Below are 27816 nucleotides of genomic sequence, written 5' to 3'. Positions count from 1 at the left end.
TCTCCTCTACCTTGCATAATTCTAACAGCATCGCTACGAGAATTCTAGGACTATTTTGTACATTATTCCTAAATGTGAACTAGCACACGGGACTAAATTTATCAGCTTGCTGAGACTTAGTCTGTTTTCCTAATGTATCACCAAAAAGAAAAAGTCAGTGTGTGTTTCTCTTGTTTCTGACGCTAAATCCTAAAATACTGATTTATCCAAAGGCTTGTATGGTTTTCCTCTAATAATTGCAAATGTATTCATTTTCATTACTTTTTAGAAACGCAGTGCTTCCTCACTTTAATCCTCCTCACTAACACCAGCCAACTGTTGCAGCTCCTACCCGCAACTTTTGCAGAGAACTTGGTTACCATGAGGCAACTAAATGATAGCAGAACATTTTCCTCATAAGTAGCAGGGTTCTACTGCAGAAACAGAATGGAGCTTTCTGATACTTCGGTCCATCAAGAAGGCCTGATTTTTTTAATATGAATATTGAAAATGTTGAAGGTAATACCTATCATGAATTTAAAACATTCTCAAAATAATCATAGGAATGTACAAAATTAGATATGATGGCACTGTTCAGTGTAACAGTGGGGAAAAAAAAGCTCAAATAATATATTGCTTCTTTAAATCCACTTTTATCTGTGTTTGCAGGATGAGGGTTTGACAGTAAAATGAACTTAAAAGACAGAACATTTAGATGTCTTAATGCTACTGCCTCAATGTCATGCGTGCAGTAGTGAGCTTTATTATTTTTATATTTCAGTTTAACGCTTTATATAATTTGCAGCATATTATTACGCATATTTGAATAACCTCTTTTTTTGCTTTTGCATAGTCCCGTGCATCCTCAACCATGAAGGAGACCAGATCCAGCGACAGATCATTTTTCTAACCAGCGACCTCAATATGAGAAATTTGGCATTCCAAGCAATAATTTGCCTTATGCAGGTTATGCAGAGGGGAGACAGTATCGGGTATGTATTAATAACATACCTATGCATATACATTATATAATCCTCTGTCTTGGTGCTGAGTACAAATTATCGTAAGTCAAATTAGTAGTACTTACGTCACTAAGTAAAGATGGGAGCTAATAAAAAGCCTAAACCCACCTTTTACTATACGGGTGTTTTCTTCAAGAATATTACATACCCACTAATTCCATTCTAGACTGAATAAATTTTGCAATGTTTTAATCCTTTTCTGAGTCATTTACACTTAGATACTACAACTCATAAACAGGGTTTTCACCAAACTGAGGGATGGCTGCCCAAGACAGCCCCTTAAGAACAGACACTGCAGTAAATATAGAGATATCCCTGCAGCTCTGGCAGAGGAATTACTGGAATTCTATGTTCTAACTCGCCATACAGTGAAGGGAGTTTATATGGCTGACATGAAAAAATAAATGCCTAAAAGCTCTGTGCCCATTTCACCAATACTGCTTTTTCATGCCAGCATGTCTTGTGATTTCACTGGAATACTGTGAAAGATCAAGCTATGAGTTTCCAGCCACGCTGAAAACTTCTGTAATGGTAATATAAGGGAGTGCTAATTCTCAGGTAACAACTGTCTTGCTACATTTACTGACAATGTAAACTTTTTAAAATTATAATAATTTTCCAAACTCTGTCGTGAATGATACAACCAAATTTCCACTGATGCATGAAAAATATGACTGTTAATAGTTCTATTAGTACTTTCCTCTTACAAAGCACCTTTCCTTTGAGACTCTGGGGTTCCTGTTCCCCTCCCTCCACCACTTCATAATTCAAACTCATTAAAGCTTCATGGAAATTTGCTATTACATGTTTCATGTACAAATAGTATGACGTACGGAGAAATTAAATTATTTATTCCAGAACTTATGAAATCATTTATATAACTAAGTGTTCTAGCGGGCTTCCCCGCCTCCGCCCCCAACAACTGAATGATTTGTGGACAGAGATATTTACCATAAGACCTTTCTGTGCCTAAAAAATCAGCCTTGTCAAAATTGCTAAATGCGTTAGTCAACTACCAATGTCTTTCTGGCCCAGATCATGATAGATCGGTATTTTGTGATTACAGTTGGTTTATGTAAATGAGCCTTCTGGATTATTTCTGTACAGGAGGTACCAATAATTGGTATAAATTATCAGTAAAAAATAGGCATGTCTCTTCATAACGGAGTTTAAAAAAAGACAAATTGGTTAAAGTTTATTGTAAAAAGAAAAATGTTAATGTTTTACAAAAAGAAAACTCACAGTTCAGAAAGGCATGTTTCAACTGCATACAAATATTAAAAGGGTGGGGGCTTTATCATAAGTGGAAAAATAAATAAAAAGGAGTTATGATGTGCTTTGACTGCCCTTAATTAAGGTGAGAATATTACTTGTGTATTTTACTGTACAAGTAAATCTGTTGCCAGTCATGCATTACATCAGAGTCTGCAACCTAATTCACCCATCTGAGGTGTTCTTTTTTTTTTTGCCCCATGTCATGTAATATCTACAAATATAATTTCATGGGTAGAAAAATTTTTTAAGTATTCCAAGAAGTATGTGTGTATGTATGTATTTTAAAGTCCTGCATTACTAATTGTTTGCTGTTAACTCAGTGGAAAAATTATGAAGGAAAGAAAATAACAGGATTTTCCTTCCAGAGTAGTAGTTTTGGTCTATGGATTACTTGCAAAGGATCACTACAGGGTCAAGAGAAATGTAAGTGCCCATGTCTGGCCATGTTGTGCCTTCCACAGTAGCCTGTGATTTCTTTGGCCTTCCTTTTTAGGCTGCAGAAACTTCCTTCAGTTTTTTAAAAAAACACCTCAATAGCAACAAAATGTTCCACTGTTGCTGCTTTCTAGCTGGCCCTGCTGAAGTGTGTTTACATATTTCAAAACCTGTTTCAGTTTGTGTGTACAAAGTCTTAATATGTTCAGTTATTTGCATGAAAATCATCTCCCAAAGTTATTGGTGAGTACCCATTCAGAAGAAGCACATACATTCAGATACTAATAAAATAAATATATAAATGTAGTTTGATTAGATACAGATTATCTTAATAGCAAGCATACTGTGGAGCGTATTTCATGCTACTGATTTAATTCTAATCTCTTTACAGAAAAACTAAGTACCAGTGCTTCCTATCTCTGAAGTGTCTTGGAACGCTGCGTGATCAATGGATGATACAAATGCTGAGAGATCGGTAAGACCTTGTGGGCTGGGACATAGAGGAAATAGCCATAACTGTTAGAAAGCACTAAAAGTTATTGCAAAGAAAAGGTATAGAAGATAATTATAAAACAAAACATGATGTTAACAGCCGATTTGTTTACTGTGTAACTGACGACAACTTTTTGTGAATACCTGATTTTACAGTTTACATAGCTCCTTCTAAGTATTGCTTAAATTGTTGCACATCTGTTGGGACAGAGGGTTCTTTTGTGATTAACCGTATGTCCTGTGCCTAAATGACAAGAATACCTACCACAAAAAGCTGCCCTTCCTCAGAAGAAACTCATGAGAAAGGAAAAAGTCTTCTCAAATTTCAGTGTGAGAAATGACAAATACACGTGCTAATCATTATTCTTCCTTGTTAGCTTCCCAAGATGGTTTAAATCCGTATCAAAGGGAAAGGGGGGCAAAGGGTTGCACTTTTTCATATTTCTCAGGAAGGCTTGTCAAAGACAGCTTTTGCCAGGTACAGTTTTTGTTTCTCGGTGTCCATTTGGCTCACCCATTTCTTTGTGATGTTTGCTCCGCTCTGTGTCATGATTGCCCTCCGCATGCTGGTGAGCTATGGTTCCGAATCTAACGCTGGTAGTAGGACCATGAATTTCTCTTAACTGTAATTATGAAGATTCTTCAGGGCATTGTAGCATGTAGAGCCTGTTGTTCCCTGACTGACGTTGCTTTGTTTTTCCCCTTAAAGAGCCAATATTTAAAGAAACAAAACAACTAATTACATACCATTTTGAACTGTGTAGTAAGAATCTGTATTCTTGTTGCACCAGTTACGTGTAGAATTAGGTAGAAGGGAAGGCTCTGTTCTCAGGCATAGCCACTTAGTCTCACCGACACCAGCAGCATTGTACAAACATAACCAAGGCACTCGGCTTCCCACTATCCCAAGATGCATCAAATACTGAAGTATTGACTAATGTAGCAACCTCAGCTTATGCGCCCATTCCGTTGTCTCTTGCTTCTTTTTCACTTTGTCTTCCTTTGTCGTCTTGTTGATCCTAACAGCTGAAATGGTTTGCCATTAAAAATGCAGTGGCTTTCTTTGCAACTTGTTTTGTAAATAAGGAAAATAAATGAAGCTATGGAAAATTGACTACCTTGCCACTAACAAAGTAAAGATACTGAAGTTCTGGATGTATTTCCTGTTTTCCAGAAAATCTCAAGCACATTATTTTAACACTTATATTAAATTATTCTTTTCCTTAGTATTAGGTAATACTTGAAACTGTAAGACAAAACCAGAACTTAATGTTTTTAGAAAGGTGAAAATAATGGCATTTCTTGTATATAAATCAGAATGCTCTCCTTGCAACAGCTCCATGCCTTAACTGCATCTTTCCATGCTCTCCACAACTCTGTTATTGCCCAGACTATATTGGCTTTCCTATGCAAGTACCTTAGTAGAGAAGCCAGAAACCCATTTAGACCCCTTCATGTTGCATGCGGTTCCTTGCAAGTATTTAGTGAATAGGTACAGCTTCCTGCTGAGGAAAAAAGGAAGGGTGGCTCAAAGCTGGCAGTTTTTCTTGGCTCTGTAGCTGGTATCCTAGCTGGTATTCTCTAATCTTTAGCCACAATTGTCTTTTTTTTTTTTTCTTCGTTTCTCCCCCAGTGTAACAAATATCCAAAGTGGGTGAGTTTCACTGGTTTTAGATCTAGTGCTGCAAGATACCCGTGGCATTTAAGTCTGGACCTAGCACATATTGAGGGCAGATTTGCCAGCTGTTAAATCACCTAATGCTGGCAGAAGAATTTTTCATGGATAGTTGAAATCACAGGCACCAAAATTCATTTAAAAGAATCCAAAGATTTTCTGAATGTAGACTGCTTGCAAACCTGCATTACAATGTCTTCTGAGACTGCAGACAGCCTAGAACAATTCTTGTACATATCAGTGTTAAGAATTTAGTTGCTGATTAAAGCACGAAGAAGCTAAATGTTCATACTGGTAGTATCTGCACAGCCAGCTTGAAGAAGCACCTTGTTCTGGCATCACCAGAGGATGAAGCATGGAAGAATGCCCTTGTTTTTACTTGTCTCACCCACTGTTCTTTCAACGGGCATGCTCAGTAAAAGCATCCTACTATCATGCACTTATTTTTCAATTTCTATCAGAAGTAAGAGAAGTGAAAAAGGTTCTCTCTCTGTTATCTTCAGAAACATACAGAAATAGTGTTAGCACATCTGTTTAGATCCTAGACTATCAGTTTAAACTATTTTGACCCCAGAAAGTCAGATCCGAATGTGTCAGTGAATTTTGTCAGTGAATTGCTTTTTTTCTGTCACTTCTTAGCCTCCAGTAGTGCCATAATTTAACAAACTCTGGTTGTTATTGACCTCTAGCTCTGTTTACCAACCTGAAAGTGATCACAGAATCTTAGTGTTCAATTTGATATTCCACCACTCCTTTGAAAAGGAATAGGAGAAAGAGATACAGCAATCCTGTCAATATACCTGGTGCTGGCAAGAGAAGAGCGATCTGGAAGGTATGCACTCATGCTCTTTAAATTGAAATGAATAAAGTTTCACAGAGAATGAAGCTTTCCTCGTCAGGCTTTGGCTGTCTGCTGTTTAGTCTGGGGCAGATCAAGAGTTGCAGGACATCAGCCACATGGATGTGCACTGCTCCTGATGTACTTAACCACTCATGGTGAGGTCATCAGTATTAACATCAGGCAGTTGTACGTGGAAGGAAACTGTGAAGAAACTGCTTGAGATACTCTGGTCTCACTTCTAACAACAATAATAATATTAAGGAATACCTTTTTGAATATGCCATCTGCCAAGCACTGTGCTTGGGTTGTTTGCCTCTTACCTGGAGAGCAGAGCAGCTCTGTAATTCTTTGAAATCTTTGTGTTCTGAACTGAAGGGTAAGGAGCAATTCTGGTCATCTGCTAGGTGTTATGGTTATGATGTGCTACTTCCTCGAAAAGTATGAACAGTTTAAATTGATCTACAGAGAGTGGTGTTTTGGCTTTTGTGCATTCTTTGTGGTTCACTGCTGCACTTTTTGAGATTTGGATTCCTGTGATCTTGGTGGGTTTGTTTCGTTCTGTTCTTCTGACCAGTGCTTTGGATTGATTGTCCTTGCAATCGCTGCCTCGCTCTGCAAATTTGCGTGTTGGGTCTGATGTTGAACATTGTGTCACACTGTTGGCAATAGCCTTGTTGTTGCTTGTTGCTATTTTATGCTCATTTTGCTTTTGAGATTTCCCTTTATATTACTGGAGAAGACAGAATCCAGCACAGATGGAATTTTGTTGAAGAAAGGGATAATTAATCTCTCTGTAGTTCTGCTTTTCTGATTGTATCACCTGTGAGATTCTCTCTCACCACTTCCCCAAGTATTCAGTTTTGTGCATACCTTTTTCAGGTATTTTTTCCTCTCATTCCTTAATTGTGTTGATCAGTTTGAAATTATTTTCTCATTAGAACGTCTGTCTTTTTGCTAGAACTGGAAGAACCAATTAGTATGTTCTTAATACCGTATTTACTTTCGTGTGTGGCACGCTATGGACAGCTTTACCCCACTATTCTATTGTTTACCCCTTAAAAAAAAGGGAAGGCGGGTCATATGTAGGAGAGGTCTCCAAGTTATGTGCTAAGGAGGTGAAAGTCCTGGAGTAAGAATCTTTTAAGAATTCCAGAAGAAAAAGCCCTGTAACTCTCTATTTAACTGCAAAATATAGTTGCGTAGTGCAAAATGAGATTTACTTGAATGATTTTGGTACCTAAACATAGGAGCTTGATGCCGGTTTTGATGCTCTGTGGCATTGCATCTGATGTCCCGCTGCTGTTTTAGAAGAGGGCAAGTCTTCTGTAGGTCGTCATATCTGCCATCTCCATTTTGGACATCCTGTTTGACATTTAGGCAACTGAATCCCACTGTCCATGAACAAAATTGCTGTCAAATGTAACTGTAAAGGCAAAATGTTATAACACAAAGATTCATTTCTATGAGTTATCTGTATTTCAACCAGAAAAAGAAAACAATTGCTTGTGTTTCCCTAACGGTGTTTGAAATTCAACCATTATGATCCATTCAACACAGTTCGTGCACCAGTTTAACAGATCAGTTTCTAAACCAGAGGTGTGTGTATGCCAAAATACACTTGGCTTCAAGCAGGTTTAGAAAAATTAACAGCTACACCCCATGTAGTTAAATCAGAGAACAGGCCTCATGGGCTTCTCTAGCCCAAGTTTTTGCATAGTTACCCTCATAAGTGTATGCCATTTTACGTGTGGAACAATTTTACTGATGTGGTTACTAAGGTATATTCATTGATAATTCTTTAGAAGACTTTATTTTTCTTTTTTTCTTCTTTTCTGCTAGACCTACCAATGTTTTATTAAGAGAACTACTTGGGTAGAGATGCTGGTATTCACAGAAACATACCCAAAACAATTAAAAAAAAACCCGTGATGAAAACACAAGGATTTATGCCAGCAGTTTCTTTCACTTTCCTATCCGTGTCAGGGTTTTCTTTTAATTGTATTCTTGAGATGGGTAATACTGGCACGAATGTATTTTAAATACCAAAAAATGTGTCTTTAATGTCATAATACTGTACAATAATGAAGCAAAGACAGTCACAGCTGCCTAGTCGAGGTGCCTTTCTTAGGAAACTGAAGGTGGATGGGAAGACAGCGATGCTGTGCCGGTTCATTTGGGGTTTCCAGTAACCTTTTTTGAAACCTTTTACCTTCACACGTGCTTTTGCGTTCTCTCTGAAATGTCTGTATTTATGGAGAAATACTTGAAATTCAATGCAAAATACAGGAATAGGGCTGGACCCGACCTCTTTACAGCAAAGAATTTCCAAAATGTGTCACCTTATGCTGGGGCATACACGGCTCGTCGCCTGTTGTTGCCTCTCCCCTGCTGGCGGCAGGCAGCGGGAGCAGGGCAGAGGCTGCTCTCCCGTGAGCGGAGCTGCACCCCCTTTCTAGGGGAAGACCACCCCAGGCGTCGCCCGCCGGCGGTCTGAGCGCTGCTCGGGGGACGGGTTTCGGTTCCGCGAGCCTGCAGAGCGCGGCGGGGCGGCTGGCGGTGCCGTCTAACGCTCACGGCTGACCCGACCCCGCGCGTTTCTGCGTTCGGGGTCGTGGCAGCGGGTGTTCCCCCCGCGGGGGCAGGCTGTCCCGGCGAGACCCCCCGGAGGGTACCTGACGGTCACCCCTCGCCTACCCACGTCAGGCGCGCCCGCGCCTGTGGCGGTAGCGGCGCCGCTGTGGCGCCGCGGGCGGCGGCGAGGGACGGGGGGGGGTCGGCGCGGGGCCGTGCCGGCCGCCGCACTCCCCTCCCGGCTGCCCCCCTCCCCTCCCCTCCCGGCTTTCCCCCGCCGCGCACAGGCGCGCTCGGCGGCGCGGGCAGAGTGAGGGCAGCGGCCTCGGCGCGGCGGGTGCGCCTGCTCGGCGCGCAGTGACGTGCGGCGGCCGCGGCGAGGCCGGCGGCGAGCGGGCGGCGGGGGGAGGGGAGCAGGCCGCGCGCGCTCGCGCCCCGCCGCCCGGCCCAGGCTGTGATTGGTGCAGGCCCGGACCCGGCGGACCCGAATGCCAGGCCGCGGCGGCGGCGGCGGCGGAGTCCTGCGGCCCGAGCCCCTCCCCGGGCCCCAGCCCGCGGCGCGGCCGCCCGGCGCGGGGAGCCGCACAGGTGAGCCGAGGCGTCGGCGCCGGGCCGGCGGGGGATGGGGACAATGGAGGCGGCTAGGCCTCGCCGCAGGCCGCGCCCGAGGCCTGCCAGCGCCGCCGCGGCCGCCGGCGGGCCCGGCCGCGGCCGCCCCTCGGCGGGTCGGCGAGCCTCGGCCGCCGCCGGCTCCTGCCGCGCCGGGCGGGCGCGGGCGGACGTCGCCGGCGGGCCCTGCGGCTGCGGGGCCTTTTCGGGCGGCCAGAAAATGGCGGAAAACAAGATGTCGGCCGGCGGGGCGGGGAAGGCTGCGGCTCCGCGGCCCGTCGCGCCGCCGGGACAGGGGTTATCCCCGCCTCCCCGTCCCGCGGCCGCCGCGGGACAGCCGCCTCCCGTGCCGCGGCCGCGGGGCAGGAGCCTGGCGGCGGCCCGGAACGCGCAGGCGAGGCGGCGGCCCCTTCCCTGCGCCCCTGCTGCGGGCGGCTTCCCCCGGCCGCGCCGCCGCCCTGCGCCCTCCGCGGGCTCCTTTGTCTCCGCGCTCCCACTCCTCCCTCTGCCGCCTCCTCCCCGCCCTCCTCCCCGGCGCGGCGGGGCCGCTGGCCGCGGCGCGCGTCCGCCCAGCCGCGGGGATGGGGCGTCCGGCGCCCGGAGCCGCTGCCGGCCGCTTGACGGCTGAGTCGAGCGCTCCGCGGGTGCGGGCGGGGGAGGCCCCGCGCCGGGCTGCCCGGCCGGCACTGCGGGCTCGCCCGTCCCGCCGCTGCGCTCCCGCCGCCCGGCGGCGCGCCTGCTCCGCGAGCACGCGCGGGAGGGCCGCGCTCCGCTGCCGCGCTCCTGCGCGGCCGCGCAGCCCCGCCGCGGTGCCCTTGCCGCCCGCCCCGCCGCCGGCGTGTCCCGTGGAGCCGCCGGATCGCAAGTCTGGCAGCCGCCGGCAGCCCGGCTGTGCCGTGCCTTTGTGCAGCCGGAGCCCTTCTCTGCCTGTGATTTTTACGACGGGAAGTGTTGTTACTGCTGCGGATGTAACGCGTAGATGTAAATTCGTCTCTTTCATTGATGTGTTTAAGAGGCTTCAGCGCATTTCGGGTAGTAAGGCAAAATCTCATTCACTGGTTTTGTCTTTGCCATTTTAAATGGATTTGGAGTGTAAGTGTTCATGGATGCTTTATAGGTGAACACAATAAAGGACTTTAAAACGGAGATGTTAGTTTTTCATACCCAGTCTTTTCTGTGAAGGGCTTGTGTTAACCTGCACATTGTTTCACGAATTGGGTTCTTCTGCCTGAGATTTCTGTGTAAGCAGGATGTTTCTCATTGCATTTCTATTGGTTGCTGCATTAAAAATTAGGGGGAAAAAAACCCCAAAACTCTGAAGTGTCTTCAGGGGAGGATAATTCTCTTGTATTCTTCTTGAACTTGAATGTTAAGAGATAATTAGAAAACATCTGGTTTGGATTTTTCAGCTACATCGAGGTTTATTTATCCTGTTACATTGCTCTGTATCTGAGCTTAGTCCTTTTGGTTTAATCAAAATGTCATATGCAGCTTACGAATATCTGAAACACCTGACAAAGGTGTGATGCTGTGTTTTACTTTATTACATGTAAACAAGACTTAAATATTATTTAGAAGAAATTCGCTGTTTTAGAAGAGTGCTTAAGGGCTGACCACAGACATACGCTTTATGTGAAAATGTATCACCTGAACAAACTGGGAATAATTGTACGTGTAAACTGGGGAGATGCTTAGCTTTGCAGGACCACACTGCTTAGGATACAACAATATGTATTAAATATGTACTCTTTATTTATGTTGATTTATTAAGTTGTAATTGGCATTTTGTAGAAGTATTTTTTTATGTTATAAAAATTTAAAATATGGCAACAGTGCCTGGAAGCCAGCATATTGATTGGGAGCTGCATTGTACCTCTGGGTACAAGAATGACACCCTCTTTTTCCTGGGAAGGGCAGAAGTGCTGAGGCATTCATTTTTTTTCCCTCTTCCTTAAAATACTTTGCTGAAGATCTTTCAATTTAGGGTGTTTTCTGAAAGCTTTCTTGAAGAAAATTAAAATACTAATGGTTATTTTGTATTTTTATGGGAAGAGTAAGCTCAGAATGAATCAATGTGTATACTAAGAGCAATGTTTATAAGGGTCTGGGCCTTTACCAGTTTTTCAACTGAGTGTTGCTACGATAAGTATGTGTTCTTAGGTAATCCCAAACTGCCAACCATTATCTTTGATTTTAAAAAATACCATTTATAGTAGTAATTTACAGTAGTGTTCCTGCCTGTAGACAGAGGGGTCCTATATCCCTTTTTTTACTCTAAAATTCATTGCCTGGTCTCAGCTGAGCTCTGTCTAAGGAAGAGCTTTGGCATAAAGAACTGAAACAGGTTAAAATCAACCTTCTGAAGCTAGTCAGAGAACTATATTTTTCAAAAAAGCAAAACAATATCAGATACATACATGTCTTAAAAATTTAGCCTTGAGATAGTGCTCTGGAAGTCTCAGTTTAGGTTTCATGAAATTCTTCATTTGGGGATCTGATGGTAATGTACTCCTTGGTGCAAGACAGCATGCTATAATTAAAAAAAATCGATGAAAATATTAATGGAATGTTGTCAAGTGATATTATTTGGCTGATGCTAATAAAGCATTTTCACCGTATTTTTTTCTAAATGCACAGAGGAGAAGGGGAATTGAGAGGGGAAACTTGAGATCTTGATAGAGGCAAGAGAGGTATGGATAAGTTCAGGATTATGACAGTATACAGAATTGTGGCTTTCTGCCTTATTTCTCTGTCCTTTTTTAAAACATATGATTGAGCTACTTCTATGATTACGTGGGTATATAATATGGTGTACCGCAGAAAGAAGCTGTGAAGGACCACAGTTAATCACTGTACTACATTTTTTGCTGTTCCCAATAATAAGATTTGCAGGCATATGTAGTGTGGGAAACTAAATCATCTGCACTACTGAAATCTAAGAGCAAAACTGTCCAGTTGTAGCAGAATTGTAGACCTTATCTGTTGGTGATTGTTCCAGCATTAGCAGTAAGGGGTTTTCCTGCTGTCACTGCATTCCTTTAAGACGCAAAAGTAGATATTAAAAAAAAAAAAAATCTGTGATTGCATAGTTGATGCAACTCTGTCCTTTGTCTGCATTGAGGGTTTAGAGGAGTGTGCTTAAGTAATGGTTGGATACCAGCTGCATCAGCTGAGGTACAGCTTCAGCACATTTATTGCTCGTGTGTCATCATCCATCTGTTTTTAGTGGAAGTTTAAGGTATTCGTAGTACTACGTGACAGAAGGTGCCATCCCATAACTTCGGTAATTTTTACAGTCCCGTTAGCTGCTGGGAAAATATTCCTTTTAGTGACAATTTGCTTTCCTTGCAGAAATTTTAATTTAATTTAAATAAAAATTGTAGTCTTACTTTATATTGAATTTTGTATGTAGCACAATATGTAATATACTTATATTTGGTCATCTAATTATATAATCTGAAAATAAACTGTTCATTAAGAAGGAAGAAAAGCCTAGCATATTCTTCCTGTAATCTCAGATTTATATAATTTAAGATAATTTTTTGTGTCCATTTACATTAAAAAAGAAGGATTATCTGAGTGTAAAGGCTGTGGTCAGGAAATTGTAAAGTATTGCATTAATTCTGAAATTCCTATATTAAATTAGCCATTGATGGTCTAGAGCTGTCTCTTTGTAATAGCAAGTATTCATTAGCTACCTACAAGTTGCGGATGACTGTGACAATTTAGGAGTGATAGAGCATTGCATTAAGGTTCTGAAGTTGCTTTGTAATTCTTACAGTGGTGAAAGAATTTGATTTTGGAGCTAAAACTTAAAACTACATTGAAATTTGATTGTATGGTTGGAATTGGTTAGTTGAATCTTTGACTAATTTCCTCATTGATAATGTTTGACTTGTGTTTTTATAATACTAGCTGGTCTGTGGAACAAACTTACTCTGTTACGGTTATGGCACCATCAAGAAATTATATTGGGGAATTCTTGTGGCTCTGCAAAAACGTTATGTCATTGTTGTCCCCAAGAACGAGTACTGTAGATTTTAAAGACAATTTTAGAGAAGTAGGTTTGAGCAGATAATACAGGGAGAAAGTGTTGAAAGGATGATAGTGACACTAGGTGATACAAGTTCTTTGGTTCTTTTGTATTCTCAGTTAAGTTGAAACCTCCTTGGGGTGGATCGGTGACTTATTCTTGAAATTGCCATCATTGCGGACTGCTTGCTGCTTCCTTCGCTTGAGGATTTCAAGAGTATAAAAGAAGGAATAATCTCTGCTCAGTTCCTTCCTTGACAATGAAGATGCAGTAAGCATGGATTGTGTTTTCCACATACTTCTTCTTTCTCTTGTTACTCTGTTTTGTATTTTTTTGTATAAAAAAACCCCCCAGAGACAAAATTGTACCTACCTGGTATGTGTGTCTTGGCCTGCACAGAGTGGGCCTTCTGCATCGCCCGCTGAAGTGAAGGCATTTAATGCAATCATAAAAAAGGAGGCCAAGCAATGTAGCACCAAAATTGACTTTTCACATCGCCTCACCTTGGTGGCTTTCTGCCTGGCTTGAATGACACCTGGAGCATCAGTTTCCACGTGCAGACCGTGCCTGGTGCCTGACGCAGTAGAGACCGCCTGATTCTGTGGGTCAGCCCAGTGCAGCGTGGCCCTTGGCACTGACAGAGTGCCAGCATCTCCCTTCTCGATGGCGACTTGGTTTGGTACCAAGGATCCAGCGCTGTCAGTTCTGGTGAGCCACAAGTGTTATAGTAAACATAGTAACTGGCATTAAGATGCTTTAATCTGTACAGTTTTTAGGGTCTTTTACAGTGGACTGTAGTGCCTGTTGTTGATAGAGCTTCATGTTTTAAGAGAAATTAATGTCACCTCTACCGCAAAGTTTAGTTTACTTCTGGATTAGCGCGATAGTGTGAGTTGCATTAGGTCCTGGCTCTTTCTGGGTCCCTTGATTCTGGCTTAGAGGTATCTCGGAGATTTCAGGCACTTAAGCCATTTATTCTTGCAGCTTGGCTTATTTTATGATTTGCCTTGCTTGGCTATGTTAGCTCTTAAGTCTATTGTGGTGTATTTCGTTGCAGTAGGGTTGTCAAGTATGTTGTACCACAAAATACTTGAAGTTTCTATCATATTTTGGATTTAGATGCGCAGGCTTAAACAAATTCTTGTGGTAGGGTAGGGGTCAGCTTTTTATGAGATCCAGAAGAGCAAAAGGAAGGTTGGTACTCCAACACTAAGAGTACCATATTTTTAAGACTTGCTCTTAAAAGCATTTGTACTTCCCTATTCATGTCTGCACCACCCAGTTCCAGGTAGTTCTGACTTGAGCTCTTATTCTGCATGCGCTTCCCACAGCTCCTAAAACTCTTCGTTTTCTCTGTGATACAGTCACTTATTTCCCATTCTTCGATATGAGAGGGCAGGAAAGTACAAGATTTTAGTCTTGTACAACAGAGATTTTTTAAGCTAGAGATTTTTCACCTATGGAAGCCTTGCTCGCTGTATACTTCAGTAGCTGCTGCTACGGAGTCACTTCAGCTGCGCTGAGAACTTGGGTAAAAGTTTTCTGAGTTGCAGCAAATCGCAAAATAATTCAGAATCCCCATGCTTTAATGCTTAGGAGCAGTGCAAATAACATGGAGGAATGCTAATTTGGCCTTCTCTCTTGCATTTTATGGAAACGCTCTGTCAAAGAAACGTTACATGCTTTCTCTTTCTCTGAAAGCAAGTTGGTGTAGCTGTACCTTACAGAAGAGATTCAGCATCCTCAAGACAGGTACGATACCAGAAATGGAGATCTTGGTAAAACTGAGTTTAGTGAGAAGCTCAACATTTACTCTCCATATGTGAAAATTCTTGGATGTAATGGGAATTGCATTTTAACGAATGCGAGAATCTCAGCAGTAAAACTCAGAGTAAAGCTGGCATGGCTGTGTGGCAAGTTTTGAGGAACTGGTATAATTTTAAAACATTGAGGGGAAATAAGCAAGTCTGATGAAAGAGAAATCAGGAAACAGAAGCCCCTAAGCATTAAGGGGAATTAGAAGAGCCAAAGCAACAAAGCAATTATCAAAAACAAAAGAAAGAAAATCAAGCTAAAGAGGTAACGGTGAAGGGTAACAATTGTCAAAAACAAAAGAAAAGAAAATCAAGTTAAAGAAGTAACAGTGAAGGATAACAGTGGGGAGTTTACAAAGAGTTGGCGGGTCTGTTCTTTCAGAAGCTCTAAGGATCAGTTTTCTATTAGAGGGATATTGCAGATAGCTCCATAGGACCAGCTTTTCCCTGGCAGCAGAAATGAGGCAGCACAGAAGGGACAGTGTTGGAAGCTAAGATTTCTAGAATAACCTGACAGTTTTGAAATAAAATGTCAACTAATATGGATAACATAGTCCTAACACTGAAATGGTAAATAGAGGTGTCGGCACAGAAGTCTGTTGAGCACTGTCATTTCTTCAGTAAGTATCATGGCAATGGAGACATTGAAATAAGTTGGCCTTTCTTATGCTTAGCTGTTTCCTGTTATAATGGGGAGTTCTGCACTGTGCATGCAAATCCACCTGAGGGCTGCTGAAATTTTCTAGCAGGCCTTTTGTCATACTTTTTTAATGGTACAGAGGGGTTCATGCACAGCCACTGGAAGAGAAAATCAGCTTTGGCACTTTTGTTCTTGTAAATTTAGTGCTCTCTGCGGCTTTTTCAAAACTTACCTGTAATTAAACATAATGTTCAATTAAATTTACACCTGAAAATTTGTTTTGAAATCTCTGATAGATACAAAATTGTGAAAGAATCTGAAAAATTGATACTCCCAATATAATTCTCAACTTTTTTCGACGCAGCTCCACACATCCATAATCACCAGTCTTGATAACTAGTTAAAGAGTATATACAGACAGGGGTAGAGCAAAGGTGACTTCTTCATGCATAGTTGCTAATACATGTTTTTAGGTAAGGCATGTAGGTAGTAATAGCACATGTGCGCTGTTGATGTCTGACTTGTGTTTCTTGCTTCTACAGACAGTTAGCTACAGTTTGTTTAAGGCAAAGTTAACTTGCTTCTTGACAAAGCTTCTGCTTCTAGATAGTGAGTTATCTGTAACTAGGTTCAGTTGCTTACTAACGTGTGGTATGTTGTTTTGTTACTACGGCCTGATGCCACTGCTGGTATCGCAGGTGAGGCCTTTGCTGTCAGTCAGTGAGCTCTTACCCTATGGAGGTAGTCTCATAAAACTGCAACAGGATTTTAATGTTCAGTTTGCTGTGGGGACATTGAAGGTTTAGGCATTTCTTGTGCTTACTGCTCCTAGAAATAAAGTAATGTTGAAGTCGGTACCTCTGCATGCTGAAGGTAACTAGAAAGCACTTTCCAGTTAAATTCTACAGAATATAAACACAACTGTTCCAGGCCAGGCAGTGACCAAAGACTTACCTAAAAAAAAAAAAAAACCTTTTAAGTCCTGACCAAGAATTACTGACTTGTTTGGTTTCACTCGCATGTGTAGTTCTTTCGATTCCTGTAGGACTGCTTATGGATGGAAACATTTTCAGGATTTTAGGTCAAAAAAATATAAAAACAAAAGAATAAAGCAAAGTGAGTTGTATGAAGTACTGCATGCTTTTCTCTTGAAGTTTTGGATAAATGCTTTTCTGTGTTTGTCAGTGTGACACATTAACCCAGTAAAGCTAATCAACACAATAACGCTGTTCAACATAAATTCTGATTTTGCTTTTATTGCAGTTATTTGTGAATGAACTTAGCTGAATATGGATCCAGGTGGTGGAAGTCTTGGATTGCAAGCACAAGAATCCAAAATGCCTCACACTATGATTATGCAGGATTTTGGTAAACATTTTAACTATTAAAAATAATAAAATCAAGACTGGTTTTCAGATTTTTGCTGTATGTTTATGAATGATATCAAGATGTAGAGTTAACTAGCATAATAGTGCTACTTGCATGACTTCTTTGAGAAAATTCAAAATTTAAGGTGGTGTATAAGATGTCTTTGTATACTTTGGTTGCTGATCTTGAAATAGTCAATGGTTCCAAAACACTGAAGTAATTCTGAAAAAAAAGAAGTTAAGTATGTGGCCCAAAGTGCTCTAGATGAAACAGAAAATGTTATTTGGAGTTCAGCGGTTTTGTGGTGCATGTGCTTCTGCTTGAAATCGCATCGACTAGTTGTTACATCTCCAACCTACAGGAGATGTAAATAACATCCAGTACAGGATGTAAACAACATCCGCACTTTTGTGTGCTTACCTTGATTAGTGTCCCCAGTTCTCCTTTAGGGTATTTCAGTAAATGTGGTGGGAAATAATGTCTTTGTCTGTGTGATAACAGATAACTTATTACGTAGACAACAATTTACAGATTTAGCTAAATCTGCATGTTCACATGTGCTTAGAAGTCTTCTGGCAAGAATGTCAGTCCTGGGACTGTACTGATGTAAGAAAACTTGTTTCTAAATTGATTATTTTTTTAAATGAATACTGTTTCTTTTGGTGGCAGTGTTAAATAACCTCAGCAATTTTGAAGGTTTAGAGAAAGGACAGCAATAAATCTTCACTCTTTTCTTTGTGGGTCTCCATTTCTGCATTATGACAGGAGATGACCTTCTCAAGTACTGGGAGGGACCATGTCTTTGTTCTAACATGAATTAATATCCCTCAGAGTGTACCAGAATAATTGCATTTGCAGTAGAATGCTGAATAATTTTGATGGGTTTTTTTTTATTCTGATAAGAACCATTGTCTTGAGTGTTTTATTCATTAAGATTAAAACTGCTGTTTATGTGTGTGTTAAAATAATTCACTGTGCATTCTTTTTTATGTATAGAAAAGTAGTCTGCAAATATGACTGGCCAGTCAAGTCTGTTAATGAAAAACAGGTTTCTGCTTCTAGCCGTTCCTTGCAACGTGGCAAGTTGTTGGAAATTGTACTATAAATATTGCATACAACTGAGTATTTTTATCAAGGCCCATGCAGTCTAAAGGATGAGAGTCCTTTTATTGTAACAGCAATTAATGTATTGTTACCATGCTTCCAGTATCGTGCAAGAATTCTGTGAAGGTTCAAATTGCTACTGTAATCGAATGTTTTCTAACTGGAGTTTAAAAAAAGATAAAATTGCAAACTGGCCTGTAGTTTTTAACGTATCGGCATTGTAAAACCTAAATTTGGGGCAAACTCCACATTATGTCTTAAAGAAATGGCATGTTTCGTTTTTCTTAATTTAAAGAATACAGGCTGCTTTGGATAATCTTTATCAGTTGAAATGCAAAATGTGGGTTGTTGAAAAGTAACATATTTGTACATCTGTGTTTAACTTACGTATACGATTATTCCATTCCTAGATAAACTAATTGCTAATGCAATAATTTTAACATTTTTCTCCTCATTCGTAATTGTTTCATAGTGGCTGGAATGGCTGGCACTGCTCATATTGATGGAGACCATATTGTTGTATCAGTCCCTGAAGCTGTCCTAGTTTCTGATGTTGTTACCGATGATGGAATAACTCTTGATCATGGCTTAGCAGCTGAAGTTGTCCAAGGACCTGACATCATCACTGAAACTGATGTTGTAACAGAAGGTGTAATTGTTCCGGATTCTGTTTTGGAAGCTGATGTTGCTATTGAAGAAGCTTTAGATACCAGTGATCATGTTTTGACTTCTGATCTAATAACAGAAACCGTTAGAGTTCCCGATCAGGTTTTTGTGGCTGACCTTGTTACGGGTCCTGATGGACGTTTGGAGCATGTGGTGCAAGACTCTGTGTCAGGAGCCAACTCACCTACAATGGTTTCAGAAGAAGTTCTTGTAACGAACTCGGATTCTGAGGCGGTCATTCAAGCAGCTGGTGCTGTTCCTGGCTCCACAGTGACTATAAAAACAGAAGATGATGATGATGGCAAGAGTACATCTGAAGACTACTTAATGATATCTTGTAAGTTAAACAAAGGTAGATATGAACAGGAAATTATCTGAAGTAGAAGTGGTCTAGTGGGGAGAAGTGACTGTAGCTGGACTCTTGCTGCATTCTGTATGGGAACTCTCAAATAACAGGCTGTTGCCCAGTTAATTCTTGGTGTCTGGATCTGGGTTTTCTTGATGAAAAATCCATTATCGCTGATACAGCAAGAAAGAGAATGACGTTCATGCTGTTGAGTGAATGAGTGCGTATGTTTGTGTTTCTGAAACTAGATATTCCTGAAAATTAAGAAAAACACATTGGAAGGTTAAGCATTCCACATATTTTGAGTACAGTACCTTTTTTTTTAAATACACAGGTGTGTTACCATGTTATGTACATTCATGTGAAAATAACATGTTGGGTTTAATCAGTAGAATCCAACAAAGAAATAGGTTTTTAAGATATCTCACTCAAAGTTTTCTGTTATGTGTCAACAAAATATTGTTTGTTTAGCTGTATTAAAAATTGCAATAGGCGTTTTATGGTTATGTTGTGCTGTTCTGGACTGAACTTGACGTTAAGTGGTTGTGTGCATTAATTGGCTCTCTAACACTGGAAAGTGGCTGCCCATTTCAGTTTCCACACAGCCTTCAACTCTGAGGAAACTGTATGGTCCTATACTACTTGTTGAGCGAGAGCTACTGAAAGGACCTTAGGTATATTATGTTTCTTCAGTGGTTAAATTATACTCAAGATACCAGTTTTTATTGTTACGCAACTTTGATAAAATGTATGATAGTTCATTTTAGATTTTTTACTTCTCCAAGTTAGTTACTGAAATGTGAGTAGGTCAAAACAGATTTTATTTAGTCAGAAGCAATATGTTAAAAAAAATGGCAATGCCAAATGTGTCAAAAGTGTCAATCTGTTCACAGCGAGCTGCATTTATTAAAAATTTCAAGACAGAGGACATGACTGATTAGCGATTATAATGATTTCAATACTTCATAGCATTTATGTCCCTTATGCAAAATATATTTCTGGTATTTAGTTTTTTGTTCAGTATAGGATGGACAGCAATGATTTTTTTTAATCATTCTATCATTACTGTAATGCCATATGTCACTAATAGAAGTCAAAAAGGGTTTTTTGGAAAAAGAACCAAAAAAACCTCAGTCTAAAAGCAAATTAGATCTACAACAGAAAAATTCCTGTGTGTTTGTAAATGAAGGAACACCATTTTTACAGTCAGTTGTTTCACTGAAAAAATTCCTCCTTTCTGACAGAGTACTTACGATGAGTTGTATTCTGTAACTGCGGTATTTCCCACTGCACCTTTGTAATTGTAAGTAAAGTCATCTTTGGAATTCCTTCTAAGATAGATGAGTGTGATTGATAGTGAAGATCACTGCAATTAGACCACAGCATCTTAGAATTCCAGTAACGGTTACCTGATGACCCCAGCTGTGTCTGATACATTTACAGTTTTGTCAGGTGTTCTCAAGCCTACCGATGGCTTTTGCAATGTTTCGAAGCCAGTTTGAGACCTAGTTTTAAGCAAATTAGATGTATATATATGTATAGTCATGATATGCCTGAATAATCGCAGTTGGAAGCTACATTATTAATCTAGAATTTTGTTTTAAGTAATTACTTGAGATAAATTAAGGCCGACTCTTGCCTCTGCTAAGTTTTGAGGCTGTATTAATGCTGGGTATGCCAGCTTGACCCAACAAAGTCTCTGCTACTGATTTTTTTTTTCCTCAGCAAAAATGAATTGACCTTATGCAGTTTTTCATTTCTGGGGTTTTTAAAATATTTTTTAAATTAGCCTTGAATTTGTTATGTTTATGAGGGTAATCTGTTGTGTAGGACAGATAAATGCCTTGGTTTATCAAGCAGTTTAAAACCCTTTATATTTTATTATATTTTTTAAATTGTCAAATGAAATGTTCAGTAAATGTTGCAGAAACTTAAAAAATTTTAGAAAATTTTATGCTATTTCTTTTGGGGTATGTATATAGGGCTGTTGAACTTTCTTATAATGTAAATCACATCAAAATGATAGTTTTAAAGAATCTCAAAGTACTTCGTAGCTGCCTTTTAATGATACTTAGCATCTAAAAAGGAGGGACTTTACATAAAACTACAGATATGCCCTCAGGGAATACCACCAGCTGTTCTGTGGAACACATTTTGGGAACTTACTAAAATACTACATTTTAGGGTGTGAAGCTGAGCTGAGTGGAATTTTAACTTATTCTTTTGTTGGGAGTTACAGTTTGAATATACTGAAAGGTGATTCTTTTTACCATTTTAAGACAACGTTCCCATGAAGATACTCTATACGCTATTGGTAATTATATTTTCATGTAAATACTATTTGGAAAATAATAAGTTTGTCTTGATAGTTCTGTAAACTAGCTGCGTATGATTTTGTAATTGGAAATTTTCACTAGAAGATTATCACCACTACTATGTCGGTGCAGATGAACTTAGTTTTTTTAAATCAGCTTTATAAGCATAAGACTGGAAAATCTTCTTTTGTTACGTTCACAATGTATGCCACGGGATATGCATGATCCCTTATTTTAAACCTCCAGAATGCCCATTAAAAGGGACTGGTTAAAAATGAAATTAATGCAAAATGAATGCAAGCAGTGTGATCATGCACCCATCCATCTCGTACTGAGATCGGAAAATGATGTACATCCCATTTTGCCAGGGAGGAGTTAGCACACGTGTAGCTTAAAGCGTACCCTTTTTTGTTTTTCAGGTTTGCGATATTCAGACCCACAGCGGATTGCCAGCTCCCGATCCGTGTGTTGGCCCTGCATGCACTATGTTGGTGACCTCATACCCACCAAAGAGCAACACTGGAGCTGGCCTTTAGGGGTAAGGTACTGTTCCACCACCACCTCCTTTTTAGTATATTACAGTACAGTGTTACGTAATTTGCTAAACATTTTAATATTAATACTCCTATATTGTAACCTATGGGACATAAAATAAGTATATCGGACATTAGAAAAATATGAAAAATTGTAAAACCACGGGACTTATCTTGCCCTCATGTTATCCCTATGGGCTCCTATGGTGGGTGTGATATCACCAGCATAGTGCATGCTGAGGCATCACATGAATTGGGAGCTGGCAATCCACGGTGAATCTGGACATCACACACCTGAAAACAGCGAAGTAAGGTAAGTTTAAAGTTGGAAGTGTGCTGAGTTTTCCTTTAAACCTTGTTTATTCAGGAGGATTCAGCATATATTTATAAAGATTCTCTGTTGTGTTTTTTCAGTTAATTTTAAGTGACGAGATAATAATATGTAGTGCTTCTGGTGGATGAGCCAGATCTGGAAGACACTTTCATATTCCATTGACATAAAGTAAGCATTCCTGTTCCTGAGAACTATCACTGGGAAAAGTCGTCAGATAATTTAGCACTGATGGGTTAGCAGTCTGTGATTGAAGTCATATTACTTAGACAATAGAATATTTTCACAATCTGTATTTTAAAAAAGTCCTAATATTTTGGAACTTGACAAAGATTACATGTCCTGCTGTGTTGATTGTTTTCCCCTTACCTAAATTGTTTAAAAATAGATTGAAACCATGAAATTTACTTCATATAAGACAGCAATTTAAGCAATAGCAATTGCTGATTCAGTGTCTTTGTTGAGGTATTTGAAACAAAAGGCAACATCTTACAAATGACAGTCTATGTCAGTATCATTTTTTCAGTCCAGTTTATATTTTTCAAATTTTGTTATATTACACTTTGGCTTTTTTTAGAAAAGTGATTCCAGAGGCCCTGGATACACTGGCTTCCTGATATGTTTCCATTACTTTAGCTTAAATTGTAGAGACTGAAGATCTTTGAAAATACGCAGCATGGTTGATGGTGTGGGAGTAACCACTAATTTTAAAAATAGTGTTGTAAGTTTGCCCCTCTAAGACAGAGCTCCCTGTTTCTTAAAGGATATCGAAGGTTTGGGGACTTTACTTGAAATGGCAAAATACAGCATGTGAGCGTACATGCTATATTAATGTATTTTACTTTTTTTTTTTTTTGCTGAAAATATTTATTATAAAAATTGTAAAGTTGAAAAATTCCTCCTTTTTTTCCTTTATGTAATCTTTGTTGTATTGCAATTGATGTCCTGGTAAGCCAACTATCTAAAATTGTATGTTTTTTTTCTTATGTTATTTCACCACATATGTAGTGGTGTATAATCATTGTCAGCCAGTATTAGTTAAATAGTTGGAAATTTTTGTCATAAAGAAAACTTCTTATCACACATATGTGATTACTCCACTCTTCAGTAGGAAGTTGCTGTTGTTAAATAACCTTCCAGTACTGAAATATTTATTTTCTATGTTAAACTGATAATGCGTTCTATTTATAAAATTTGTGAGTTTAGAAGAAGTTGATGTTGCTTGAGTTGCAGATTTGAAAATAACTTTACTACCACATACCAATTCTAAAATTACAGTAACAGCTTACAATTAGTGATTTCTTCCACCCAGCCTTTAAATATTCTTTCTGCGTTTTGGCAGCATGTCTAGTCGTATAGCTATATATATATATATATAATCACTCCTGCCTTGTACTGTGAGTTACCTCCAGTCCTTCAAAGACTCATACATGCAGTAGAAATGTTCATTATACTAAAATTAAATGTATATGTATCATTTTGAAGAATTTGGGTAAGAAACTTCCATAAGTGTTAAAAGCCATGCAGAAAAGAAAATGGTCTTTAATGAATTCAAACATAGTAGATGTATGGAAATACTGTTCCCAAGATAAGTATCTTTTAGCATCTTCCCTTCTCCTGTTAGCAGAGGATGCATAATCCTCTCTTCTAATAACTCCATTCTGGCAGCATAAAAAATTGGAATTAGCAGATGCAGTAACACTCCCATACTGAATATAAAGATGTGTGAATAACCTGATGCTGGTAAACTTAAGCGTCAAAGGAATATGCCAAGTTCTCTGTTGTGGCTTTCTCATCTGCAGTGTTCATACTCTTACTGTTTTCGTTGTCCTGCAAGGTAACGTGAACGCCATGCAGTACATGTCAGATTTTAACAGATTAAGGTATTGCTGTTGCTGGCATTGATATTAATAGAGATTTAGAATGTTTTTAATTAAAAAACAAAAACTCTCTTCCTCAGGAAATTTTAATTTTTTTTCTACTCATCCAAGTTTGATATTTTTTCAGCAATGCAATTAATCTTTTATTTACAAAAAGAAACAGCTAAAACACAGCATTCTTTTAATGTTTTCTGTTTAATTTTCATAAAAATACGTAGTTTTCAGAGGTTCTAAAATTAAATCAAATACTCATTTGTACTTACCTACGTTACATCTAGTTCTGTCCTCAATAACTTCTATACTCTTCTGATGCAGTCCAAGATTTGTGGAATAGAAATAAGGTTCCTCAATGTGGGGATGAAAAACGGTGTTAGCTGGATAAGTGTTTCTGTGGAATCCTGTCCCTGAGTGGGAAGAGCTTAGTTTGGGATTGCTGTGGTGGATTCCTGCCCTGCTGCAGGAAAGGCATCTGCTCCTTTTCTGCCAGGTTCTGAACCACCTCGCATGACTGCCTGGAGTATTAAGAAAAGCTTAAACTAACTCCAGTTTACCTCAGTACACCAGACTGTAGCCTGAAGTAGTCCAAAGCAGGTTTTAAAGAGCAGTCATCACTGCACTGAGGGCAGGAATCTTAGAGGGGGATTGGGAACCACTGCAGCCATCCCGAGGTAAGCCATCCTTTCCTCAGAGCCCTCAGTGTCCGCATTGAGTAGGCTCTATTCTTAGTCATGAAACACTACTGTCACTTTAATATTAATTTTAATGACTTTTTTTTTTTTTTTTTTTTTTTTTTTTTTTTTTACCTAGGATGCACATACTTGAATGTTATGTATGCAGTAAATGACAACTTCCCTGGAATGTATTAAATTCAGATTTTGTTTACATTTTGTGGAGTTGTTCTCTATTTAGAGGACTTCAGTGGGTGTTAAGCATTGCAGAGTTTTGTGTTGGCCATCTGCACAGAAGCTAATTTTGTCCACTGAGAGAAGTGTGTTGGCAATACGTATATCAGAAAGATGCTTAGTTCAGTGGCCTCCATATTGGCTATTTGGGGTATATATATGGATATCTATGTGAATACCCTTTTTACCAAAATAGTGTTACTTCTACACTTGTAATAGTTTGAATGTAATTTTTGTTGTATAAATAAAATGAGCATTTTGAATATATAGACCAAATAATCAGAGTGACTAAGTTGCATACATAAAGAATGAGAAGTCAATTTCACATAGTAGTATTTGGATTTATTTTCACTGCATCTCTTAACCAGCTGTATATTATACAGTAATCATTAATTTGTATGTTTTCAAGTGATAAAGTGGATAAAATCATAATTTCTTTTAGGGTGAAAATGTAGTCAAATTTTTGATGCACACTTCTTTCACTGGGAATATACTCAGTCTCATCACTCTTCATAAGAGTTTCAGCTGCTAAATTTTAGTCACCAGTATCTTAGAGTAGGGAAACTTTTGGGGACTCTTAGACTGTAACAGGCAATTCTGAGTTCATTTTTAACATTCTTAGAGAGATGTTTAATTTTACTTACTGATACATTTTTGCTTTCTAAGTGTAATAGTTTCAGACATAACCAATTACCACATTCTCTTTGATGACAAGCTCCCTCTTGTGTTCTTCGTTCTGTAATTCTTTCTGTGTTTCCTGAGTTGCAGTAAAATGAGTACTGAACTTCTGGAATTTCTTAAGTATCTTGAGATGAACTGTTTGGTAAAGGGCATTTATGAATACAAACCTTTACTATGCATGGGGATAATAGTGGAGAAAATCATGCTACTGATGACTTTGACTTTTAAAAAATGTGTTCAAACTTCATTATTATTCTCTTATCTTTACAGTGGATGATGTTGGAGAAAAATTGGACCATATAGGAAGCACTCCCTTGAAAATCAGTACTGAGGTGACAAATGATGATGTTGCTAAAGATGACGGTTTTGGTTCAGAAGTTATCAAAGTGTACATATTTAAAGCTGAAGCTGAAGATGATGTTGAAATAGGTACCTTTTAAATTCTATGTATTATCCCAATAGTATGAAGTATTTCAGGGTCTTTTTGTTTGTTCTTAATTTCACGTAATCCACTGACTGGAATGTTTTGTAGAATGTGACATTTGTGGAGGCTGCCCATATGCAGTAAATACGGAGTGTGTATTAGTCTCCAGTTCTTTTTTGATTAGCAGTATTTATTTTCAGGCAACCAAAGCCCAAATGTAGAAGTGGTTGGGTGTCTGCAGCTGTTTTTCAGCTGCTTCTTTTCTCTGATGTTGCAAGACTGGGTGTCAGCACAGAAAAGCCTCTAGAGTGGATTCCTGTCATTGAACAGTCTTTGGTGGCCTTGACGCAGAGAAAGGGAAAGACTGCTGGGGCTTTAGGCACTTAACCAAGAAACTCAGAATTGCTCTGCAGTTCTCTCTTGCAAAGGATAGATCCAGCACTTCCAGGTGCTTTGCAAGTGGATGTACAGCTAACCCATGTTCTGTTCTTCATAATTTGTAAAAGCAGAGTCCCCCTTTACAGTTGTTCTCAGAGCAGAAACCTCTGGCTCATTCCACTTCACCCTTTGCGTTTAGGTACTGAAACTCTGCCTCACTGGAACATATCTGGCCAGGAGCCCCAGAGCTATTCACGGGGCAAATCAGCCTGACTCTGTTCTTCCTGGAGTGGAGAAAGGCGATCATCTCCCACAGACTGGTAGCATTGTCCTGGCTATGCTGTGAAAATCTCGAACTTCAGACAGAACTGGGGATTAGATCAACAAAGGCCTCCAATTAGTAACAATCCTGGTGCTATTTTTCAAGTAGCATGGGCTGCTCCTTCAGGAAATTTTTGGCTGTATAATGCCTTTTATTTTTCTTCCCTGAGAAACAAGTAATCTTTTCAGCTCAAATTAATGGCAGAATAGGATTGTTCCAGGGATGATCAGACTGCTAGCTAATAGGGCAGTTGTCTTTGGTTTTCTCTGTCTCTCAGGGTGGGTTCAGAATTAGTTAAGACTGTCTTATGAGTTGCTCAGTATCTTTTGCAGCATGATACAGCGTAGATTTTGGAGCCTGTTAACCAGTCCTTCACAAGTTTGCCGAAGTAGCTTAACATATTTTACTGTCCTGTTTGGAATAGGCAGTATCTGATTCGGCTGAAGGTTAGTGAGTATTTCTCTAAGGCCCTGGGATTTTCAGTATTTGATCCTTAATTCCTTTCAAGTATGATAAAGAAGTTGTGAAGACCATGTGCTTTCTGAGACCATAGGAAAAGGATCTAGAGAAGCAGCATCTTAACATCCCTTATCTATTGTGACATCTGTTTCATCTACCAGTTCCTACATGAATTGCCAGGCCCTGTTCTTGAAATATGGTTTCTTCCTCTGGGGATAGGTTGTCAGTCTTGAGGGACAGACTGCTAATGCAGCAGCAGGAAGAATCGGAATCTCTTATGGCTGAAAACTAAGTTACAGCAGGGATGTTCTCATGAGCTATTCAGTGTTTCTGATAGAGCCAGGAGGTAGGCCTGGCAAATTACCCCATTTGTTACTGGTGAGTACTTCCCCTTGGAAAGAGCTGATTGTGTTGATAATGTGCATTTGCTGCTCAGCGTTAAGGAATACAGAAACTGAGATGACAGTCTTCACAAAGAATATCCAAGATTCAAGTTTACCCATTAGCAGTGCTCTCTTGATCTTTTTACACATGGGGGTGGGGTGGAGGGCTGTTCTTACATGTCATCCATGTGCATTGCAGTGTAGTTACTTGGATAAATATCCTGGCAAAGCCACTTCCGGCAAAAATTATAAAAATGGGCCTGGGTGGCAAGGATATTTGGCAGAGTCTGCCATTTACAAAACACAGGGAATGATGGCTTAATGTATTTGATTTGGGC

General features: G+C 39.9%; 2 protein-coding genes across 10 annotated transcripts in view; both read left to right on the top strand.

Moving 5' to 3' along the window:
• The window catches only part of APOOL (apolipoprotein O like), a 38895-nt gene extending 37924 nt beyond the window's left edge, over positions 1-971 (top strand). For both annotated transcript variants that reach the window (XM_075512881.1, XM_075512879.1), the window contains one exon: positions 833-971. The gene's annotated coding sequence lies outside the window, so the exon portion shown is untranslated. The remainder of the gene's footprint in view (positions 1-832) is intronic.
• Positions 947-27816, top strand: part of ZNF711 (zinc finger protein 711) — a 33092-nt gene continuing 6222 nt past the window's right edge. Inside the window, exons 1-6 of one of the 8 annotated variants that reach the window (XM_075512874.1) lie at positions 3208-3263; positions 5568-5710; positions 13052-13640; positions 16650-16754; positions 18331-18861; positions 25783-25941. In XM_075512874.1, coding sequence (XP_075368989.1) covers positions 16676-16754; positions 18331-18861; positions 25783-25941 — 769 coding nt within the window. In that variant the 5' untranslated portion in view covers positions 3208-3263; positions 5568-5710; positions 13052-13640; positions 16650-16675. Of the gene's footprint in view, positions 972-3102; positions 3187-3207; positions 3264-5567; positions 5711-8502; positions 8879-13051; positions 13641-16649; positions 16755-18330; positions 18862-21732; positions 22032-22132; positions 22221-25782; positions 25942-27816 lie in introns of those variants that run through there. The other 7 variants (XM_075512870.1, XM_075512868.1, XM_075512872.1 and 4 more) reach the window with 7 other exon arrangements.

This window comes from Mycteria americana, chromosome 10, assembly GCF_035582795.1.
Source record: "Mycteria americana isolate JAX WOST 10 ecotype Jacksonville Zoo and Gardens chromosome 10, USCA_MyAme_1.0, whole genome shotgun sequence".
Lineage (NCBI taxonomy): Eukaryota > Metazoa > Chordata > Aves > Ciconiiformes > Ciconiidae > Mycteria > Mycteria americana.
Note: the sequence above shows the minus strand (reverse complement) of the source record. Positions and strands in the feature narration are given on the sequence as shown.